At 33.5% G+C, this 9,428-nt stretch overlaps 1 protein-coding gene across 4 annotated transcripts in view; it reads right to left on the bottom strand.

Annotated features, from left to right (window-relative positions):
* Nucleotides 1–224: 224 nt before the first annotated feature.
* Nucleotides 225–9,428, bottom strand: part of LOC111379439 (glutathione reductase, chloroplastic) — a 24,602-nt gene continuing 15,398 nt past the window's right edge. For 3 of the 4 annotated variants that reach the window (XM_023002810.1, XM_023002811.1, XM_023002812.1), the window contains exons 10-17: nt 8,894–8,975; nt 8,164–8,237; nt 7,278–7,385; nt 7,077–7,141; nt 3,905–4,018; nt 3,373–3,472; nt 1,210–1,263; nt 225–825 (exon numbers count right to left, since the gene is read on the bottom strand). In XM_023002810.1, the coding sequence (XP_022858578.1) occupies nt 733–825; nt 1,210–1,263; nt 3,373–3,472; nt 3,905–4,018; nt 7,077–7,141; nt 7,278–7,385; nt 8,164–8,237; nt 8,894–8,975 (690 nt within the window). In that variant the 3' untranslated portion in view covers nt 225–732. The remainder of the gene's footprint in view (nt 826–1,209; nt 1,264–3,372; nt 3,473–3,904; nt 4,019–7,076; nt 7,142–7,277; nt 7,386–8,163; nt 8,238–8,893; nt 8,976–9,428) is intronic. The other variant, XM_023002813.1, reaches the window with a different exon arrangement.

Genomic DNA, 9,428 nt, shown 5'->3' with positions numbered 1-9,428 from the left:
AATTTAGCCATATGATTTTAACATCCAAATAGAAAATTTTCGTCACTCAAAAACTCAAATTCACATACTTAAATAAATTGGAAAACCAAAATTTCGTTTTTGAAAGTTGAGAACCCATAAAATTGTTTACTCAAATCATTACACGTCATACTCGAGCCACTCTATTCACAAAACATTAAATGCCGAGTCGATAAGAGCGAGAGACAAAAGGGATGTGGACCTACTTGCCTTTAATTGCTGGTCTATTAAACCTTCCACTATTATTTTTGACATGAGGTTCAAAAGCAACTTGTACAAGTTGAAAAAACTTTAATAAATCATGTACAAGGCTGAATATTTCAAATGGAAAGGTATTCGAGAAGGAAAGCACCGTTCATCACAAGGGCATGTTTGACACAATACTGTACTTGAGTCGACGGTAACTTTTCTCTTCTTCAATATCGCTCGATAGTCTAGTCCACGTTGTTAAAGAAGCCAGTACAGTCATCTCAAAAGCAAGATAACAGCTCCTTGTATGCAAATTGTTGAAATTACAATACTATTCAAGTTTTTTCATCAACTATTGCAGCTGAAACATATTGAAGTGAAAGAAACAAACTACTGCCAAGCTAAGACTGTTCAACTGAAATCCCAGAAAGGCATGTCCACAGTGGTTTCTCCAACATGCTCTATCGTGTAAATATAATTTCTCAAAATCATACTCAGTATGATGTTTTTATTGAAAATGAATGTCTATAGGTTGGTCTTCGGGTTACCAGCCGTGATCCGCCTACTGATCGACCGCATGGTCACAAACTCTTCTGCAGCAGAAGGGTGTATACCAACCTGGAAAATGGATCAACTGATGCATCAGCAATATGATAGATGTAGATTTCACCCAGCCCCTAGCTTTATAATCAAACTATCCAGTCATTTCAATGACATTCCCCTGTGTCTTTTGTTTTAGATATTCATTAAATAATTTTTTTGAGGAATCTAACCATAGAACCTGCCTCTCTCCAAAGGAAGTCCAAGAAAATGTCAAGAATGCACTTGGCACATGAGATTTACATGAAGGCGTGATTACATTCTTCAGTGTTTTCACAATGATTCTATTTCAACAGGGATCTTTTATGTTCAATTCTAGACTTTTCACAGGCATGTGAAGAAGGAAATAAAAGCTGAAAAGCATAACGAAGAACACAAGCTCTGAAAAGTCGGTCCGCTTACCGTGCTATCAAATTGTGCTTTGGTTGCTCCACATTTGAGTGCAACAGCAATGCCCTATGTTGTACCATAATAACTCATTCAGTACATACTCAGAGAATCTCATTAATACAAACATAATATTAGAAATTATATAAAACAAAAATATAGAAAGAATTGGCACTTATAAATTTATTGTTTATCAAACTATGTGGACGTGCATTAAACAGTGGGTGATGATCATGTCTTGCATTTTAATAAGCACCAACCAAGCATGTTGTCTTCTTTTAAACATTGTTCAAGCTTTATGTCAATATGCTTGGTTGGTGTGTTTTTCTATGTCAACAAGTGTAAAAGGGTCAAAAGCATGAGAGATGTCTGTGTCAAATGGTAAATCTAGATTAATTTTCCTTGAGGATGGTTTAGACCGTAGTGGAATTCGAGCCAGTCAACAGTTAGAGAGGATTTATGGTAAGTGCATTTACCACTTATTTTAACCACAAAACATGAATAATTGTTGATAAATATGACAAAATATGGCTTAATTCCATATAAATTATGTTTTGTAGGACAACATTGATGAATATGACTGAAATGAGGAAAAACAAGTGAAAAAGGGACCAAAATGAAAGAAAACAAAAGTTTAGGGACCAAAGTACAAATAATTGAAAGATGACTCAAAAGAAGGAACGAAAATGTGGAAGAATCAGTGACCAATTTAGTGAAGACATGAAATATTGGAGAAAGACAAATGAGAAAAGAGGTCAAGAAACGAGAAAATGGAGTTCGGGAACTAAAATGCAAATGTTGGAAGTTCAGCAACACTATGGGTCGCATACCTATATTCAGCAAACGTCAGGGCAATATTCCATTGAACTATGCTATAGCATTGATCTGTAGTACAAATCCGGTGGGAAGATTTGGTTTCCTTATTTGGTTCAAATTCTTATAGAAACAACTCTTGGGACGTGTTTTAAAACCCTAGGACCGTCCATAAGTGTTCATTACGCATTCAAACACATTCATAAGGGCTTTAGAGCATAGGGGACAATAAACACGAAGATCGACCCAAAGACATGAAGATTTAATTCAAAACTATTACATTGGTGATATCATTTCTTCAATATTCTTCTTGTTTTTTTCTTTCCAACATGCTTAGCTAGATTTATTTATGCTAGAAGAACAATGAGCTATATGAATTTTTAATCTTTAATTTTACATATTTGACATCAAAAATACGTTTTTGGATATTGAATGGTTTGTATGAATTTCTTTTATCCACAATTATTGTGCATGGTAATTGTGTGAATATGATTGCTTATTTTATGCATTCGAAAGAAGGGAAATAAGCTCGATATGGTATAAATCGTCATAGGGTCCGATAAAGGATATAGATATATAACTATACCTAATGTGAATCTTTAACTTTTCATAAAAATTCATGCATTCTTATATATTCATATTCATCATAGAGATATAGTCGGGTCATATATGAAAATAGGTTTAATATTACTCAAGAGAGATTGTTGAATATAATAGGAACATTGATTCTTCAATATACAATCGTGTAGTCAAAGCGTAAAGCAAAGATTAAAAAGGATTATTGCACGGGATGTTTGTTATTCATTAGAACATAAACTTCTACTTAGCACAATTTGCATTAGGTTTAGTTAACTCATTCTTGGTTGCATACATAATTTATTTTACTTATAATTTCATCACAACAACACATAGCATTATTTTGTTTCTGTTAAGGCCACGGTAATAAAAATTGAACTAAATCAATCCCAATGGGACGATATTTGGACTCAAAATCCACTATATTACTTGTTAACGAACTGTACACTTGCGGTGGTCTTAAATCGAAATATATTTTCGTGAACAATTCACAAAAATTCACTATAGAACCACAAAAGAAAGAGACTCCAAGAAGAGGGAAAGAAGCATAAGGGAAAGTGAAGCTAATAGGACCTAAGCCATTTCTAAATGACATGGACGACGCTCAAACCCAAAATATTAATAGAGGTAATCAAAACGTAAAGCTCATAATCTACGATCAACCTACATATTTAAGCTTCTATTTCCGCTTGTACTCAAATTCAATTCATTTACCCTTCAACAACATGAAAACTATGATGCCCAACATTTATGAATTAAGAAAAAATGAGTAAAGATCTATATGTATACCTGCATGATCTCAGCAGCATCAGGCCCACACATGGATGCTCCAAGAACTTTATCAGTCTCACCATCAACGACAAGCTTCATAACCGTTTTCTCCTGACGTCTATGCCACAAAACCACATATCATCCAGTTATAAAGAACATGCTACAACAAATTTTTTATTTTATTATTATTATTTTATTAAAATCAAAATTTAATGTCGTGAAGTTCAATTAATAACAGTTCCCAAAAAAATTTTAGGCAATGTTAAATTGTCACCATTCTGCATTAATCAAATCAATGAATATAATGAAGATAACTTATTGTGCAAATAATGCTGTTATTGGGTCATCATAACCAATATGAATTGGCCAACCGTGCAAAGAAACATTTCACCGACTTTTTAGAAGTTCTGAAACAGCAGAATCTTTGGGTTACAAGGTATTTGTCTCTAGTATTATATGCTCATAGCTACAACACTTGCATTGAAAGAATCATTGAGAAGATCGGCCTATTTTATTTTCGGCATACAATACCAGTGTTCAATCAACATACCCAGAAATGGTGTTCTTCATTGGATTAAATGTTGATGTGAAGGCCAAAACATCACCATTTGCTTGCTCAATGGCCTGTTCCTCACTGAGACCAACTACCGACAATGGTGGTATGCTGTCAAGCAACAAGAGATTGAAGTTATAATATTGATGGCTCTGATTAAATAAACAAAGAAAGAGAAAGGCCCAGTGTGATAGAATTTGACACAAATTTTAGTCTATTGTTGGTAAGGAAATGGTGGAACATGGTTGTCGCATTATATTCACTGTGAAAAATCATATACACTCAAGTCCTCACTTAAAATCAAGGTATTAGCAGTGTAGATATAAGAAAAACTAATAAACCAAAATGCAAAATTTCCCAATCCCAAATCTATTATCTGGTATTAACAAGAACTAGTTATTAAGGTACTTTTCACTAAGCCAAGAACCCAGTTCTAGCAGATATGCTGTTGCTCAACACGCAATGATATAGTCCATTCCTAGATTGTAAGATTTTATGTTTTAAATCATTTAAGTGGTCAACTTGTTGGTGGACTCAAGCATCCATTTAAATCTCATCTTCAACACACCTTTGCTTTGCTTTGTGGTGCGGAAGCATTATGAAATTCTTGTAATAAGATTTGAAATAAGATATATATTGGAATAAGTTGCTTTGTATTGATTGAATAATAACTTGATGATATGAAAAGTGTACAATACCCCTATATTAATGGGCAAGATTATTCCCTACTTTTAATAGTATTAGGAAATTGAAACTAATTGAAATTATAATCCTAATTAAAAAAAAAGTTAAAAGTTCTATCACAATTATACAAGAAAACTAAATAGATAAACATAATAGAAAAAATAAAACTCCTAGAAAAAATAAAACATAATTTTAGTAGGAAACTATTAATTGTATTTGTGATGCTACATCAATCCCTTCCACTTGAAGAAAACTTGTCCTCGAGTTTGGTTGAAGAAAAGAAAATCAATCAATTTGGAGGAAAATATTCAAAAATTTCTGTCACAATCATTGTGTCTGCAAGTAATAATGAAAAGTTATGACTTTTGAGATTGCTAGTCCAGTTTGCATATTCTGGAAACCAATTGAAACATTAAAAATTATTCCTACTTTCCACATTCTGTCATTTTTTGCATTAAGGTTCAACCCTATTCATGAAACTCTAAACCAATGCCTGTACATGCAGATTTTGTCAGGTTCGGAACCTGCTCAGGAGCATCTCTCCACCATAGCATCTAAACCCTCGACAGAATATGAGTTCTCTTCATTTGATACACAAAGATTTGATATGGAATCCCCATCACGGTTAATCTCCTTAAATACGGTAGCAAATGACTTTTCATCACCATTACTTCCAGTTAACAGTTCACTGGAGTCATAATCTTCTTGGGTCATTCTTGAATCCACAGAATCCTCAATATTTGACCCAGATTTGTTTGCACCAGTTCCTCCATATCTATTGACCAAAGAAACATCATATATCAAAGTTGCCTCCTCATTAGTAACAACACCACCTGATATTAGATATTCCAGGACACACTGGAGACTGAATGCATGATTGGCAAATTCTTGCAATTCTCCTTCAAATCTGATTCCTTCTAATGTACCTAGATCCTTACAAACATCTGCAATGCTAGTATTATCGAGTTTTCTCGCTTCGTACAATGTGATAGCATGAGATTTAAGACCTTTGATTCCTTAGTAAGTTGAAAGTTTAATTTCCTCCTCTCTTGTTGGACACTTCTGAATTTCAACTTGTTCATCATCAGACTGTGGCTCGATCATGGGATTTTCAATTGTAATTTCACCCAAGTGTTTTTCATCCTAATGCTTATTTTCATTGTTAATTTCCATGAAATTCTTGTAATAAGAATTGAAATGAGAAATATAATGGAATAACTTACTTTGTATTGAATGGATAATGATTGATGATATGAAAAGTGTACAATACCCCTACATTTACAGGCAAGATTATTCCCTACTTCTAATAGTATTAGGATATTGAAACTAATTAAAACTATAATCTTAATTAAATAGGGGACAAAAGTTCCATCACAATTATACAAGAAAACTAAATAGATAAACATAATAGAAAAGATAAAATATAATTGTAGCAGGAAACTATTAATTGTAGTTGTGATGTACTATATCACTTTGGCTTTGGCTTTGGGTTTGGCTTTGGTACCATGTTAACCGCCTCATCTAAAAGCTTAAGCCATTAAAGAGGGACCACGTGTATTCAATCAAATCTCGCCTTCAACATTAAATATTACCACTATCATCCGTCTCACATCTACTTCTCTTTTTAAGTTACATTAATATAGTAGAGTGAATTTACATCTATATTTTCCTATCTTCAAAATTATTCGCATAAGGTGATGGATGCTCTAATTTTATGGTTTCGTAACCTAAGAGTTCTCCAACATACCTAAATCTTATTTGGTTGTACCAGTAAACAACGAGTTCTAGTTTAAAATACGCATGGGAGACATCAAATCCTCCACCACCTGGGTCTAGGTGGAGGCATAAAAACCTGGCTTAGGCTTTAATTGTGTTTCGGCAGGGGATAAAAGTCATAGTCTAGCCTAACTTCACACTAAAAACATTGGTTTATAATTTTCTAGTTTGTCTCATTTTAGGTAAGCTAACTCCTTTATTACTTCTGTTTTCATTGTCACAGCTTTTGAAATGTGGGTTCCCCATTTATGTAACAAGTGGAATTCAACTTTCACCATGAAAGTTATGAAACCGGGAATATTTTGAGACCAATTCAATCACCAAGGTTCACATCAACATAGACAAAAATGTTCTTCACCACAAGAACAGTTACACTATCTTTGCCTTCAAGAGCACAGACACTAAATAAAATTATCGCAGTATCAGTGAAACTGCAAACTGATAGCATTCTATATCAAAAAGCATTAGCAGTAGATTTCTAAAGAACCCTAGAAAATAGGTCATGGTTTGTATAGTGAAAACATAAACCAACTGTTCATACTCCACAAACATCAAAATCGTAAATGGAAGTAATTATTGTGTACAACTTGTAGTGTTAAGTATTACCAAACAAAAAAACTGCCACACAAGTCTAATACCGTTAAATATGCAAAGTGAAGAATAATAAAGCAAACAATTTTAAAAAATGGCCAAGGAGAGATGGTAATACCAGAAAACAGCACAAGGAACGTTGCTGTAATCAGGTTTGGAGGGTTGTCCACCAAAAACAGTTTTCTGCACCAACATAAAATTAAGAAGTAAATTACATAGGAACAAAAACAATTATGTAGCATGTTGACTACGAGTTCATTAATGAAAAAGAGCTTGTAGAACTCAAACAAAGATAATGAGAGTTCGGTAGAAAATATACGGCAAAACAGGTTCCTTCCATTAATGCAACAGGAGTAAGATTCATTCGGTTTGTAACGTCACCAATGGCCCATATGCTAGGTAAGTTGGTGCGAGAGTATTCGTCAACCTGACATTGGAAATTCAGGGATCGATGAACTAGAAGATAACTAATATGGCATATGAATCAAGATGACAAAAAATTTTATTGTGATATCTCATCCCCAAGGAGAATATATAAAGCCAAATGCCATGTCAAAAAGCCAAAATAAATAAAATAAATAAATAGCGCTCCATTAAGCCATGAAAATTTTAGGAATCCAACTTTATTATTCACCCAGGTCAAACAATGACGGGGTACAACTACACTATGGACTTCTTGATGAACACTTGAGGCAACAAAACTGGCCATGCTCTAGTGCATATTCATAGCCCAAGCTGAGAGTGACTAGATTATTAGATCCCTGAGACCAGGGTGTCATAGAACAATATCGAACAAGAACGAGTTGAGAAAGAAAGAGGAAAAGAGAGAAGGGAAAGACAAAAGAGAAGAAGGCCAAGAGAAAAAAAAGAATTTCGAGGGAGAAAATACCAATTTTATTCAATATCTAGTGTAACTATTAGAATGTATAAGCCCTTTATATTTAATTTAGTATAATCAAGTAGGAAAACAGTAGAAAATCTAATACATAATCATGTTTTATAAAATAAGTATCCAATTCGGAAAGTAAATTTCCTAAAATATCCAATTGGAGAAGTAAATTAAATAGTTTTTCTACTAGGATTCCCATCACAAGCTATGTAATGTTTCAAGCTAAATCAACAAGTTACATCATCTTCAAGACTTCAATTCACGCACTTTTTCATAACACAAATAGGAAAGAGAACTCAATAACAGGGCCAGTAACCTTCACAGCTCCAGTCTTATCAAGTTCAACACCTACAGCTTCCAGATTCAACCTCTTTGTGTTAGGTGCCCTACCTGCAGCCAATAGCCAAGACAATAATAATCAACCTCTCACCAGAGAAAGAACGTTAGCCAAAAGAAGTAGAAAAATAAAAACTGCTCCTGATTAGAGATTTTAGGACTTCATGCACAACATACTACATAAGTGCAATGCAAACTATCAAACATAAAAATCACAAAAATAGTCCCCTGTCACTATGAAAGACAAACTGCTGAACAGAAATTTGTATTACAAAATCACTTATCATGTGTGTACCTTCTTCAGCAGAAATTAAAAGGGCAAAAAAAAAATTAGATCCCGTGCTATCTACCCAAAGGATATTTTTCTGCTGATACAGTATTGAATGTAGAATTAAGCCTCATTACATTTAACCTCAAATGCACTGTACCACCAACTTACAAATTATGGATATCGTTTGGTTTATCGATGAACAGTAATTCAAAGTGGGGAAAAATTAATAATTGCGCACTTAAATCATGAAAAAATAATGACTGAACAAGGTGACAACATGATTCTCAAGTGACCAAAAACAACAGTTTTATACACAGCAATTTTCTATTGCATTTTTTCCCCCCTTGAAAAACATTTATTTCTTAAAACGAGGTAAACCAGAACATGTTAAACATTAAACTATCACTTTTATGTATACAAGAAAATGTTTTGAGATTACCAGTGGCAAAAAGTACCACATCTGCCAGCAATTCTTCACCATGGTCGGTGCGTACTTTTATACCATCTTCTGTTTTAACTAGCTGCACACCAAATCATTGTAACAATTAGGTTTAAAATAAATGGAAATGTCATTGACATAGAAAGGAAGAGCAAGGAAACACTTCTTCTAAGGAGTTCTGATGTAGAGCACAATCGAACAAGAATGAAACTTGAGAGAGAAAGCAAAAGAGGTGGAGAAAGAGAGTAAGAAGGAGAAAGTACGAGTTTATTCAATAATCAAGGCTAACATGACAATGCATAAGCCCCTTTTATATGGTTTTCAAGTAAACTAATTTAAGTTGGAAAAAACTAAAGAATGCTATAAAACTTGTATAATTAAACCCTAATTACATTTCCTAAACAAAGTATGTAAATTGGTAAGTCTTCCGTATAATCTCTACTAGGATTCCCAAGAGGTTCTCTATCTCTCTCCTCGTTTTTTCTTCTTTCCATTTTGTGCATATATATATATATATATATTTTTTTTTGGGGGG

This window comes from Olea europaea, unplaced genomic scaffold (genome assembly GCF_002742605.1).
Source record: "Olea europaea var. sylvestris unplaced genomic scaffold, O_europaea_v1 scaffold199, whole genome shotgun sequence".
Lineage (NCBI taxonomy): Eukaryota > Viridiplantae > Streptophyta > Magnoliopsida > Lamiales > Oleaceae > Olea > Olea europaea.
The sequence above is the reverse complement of the archived record's forward strand: the minus strand, read 5'-3'. Positions and strand labels throughout refer to the sequence as shown.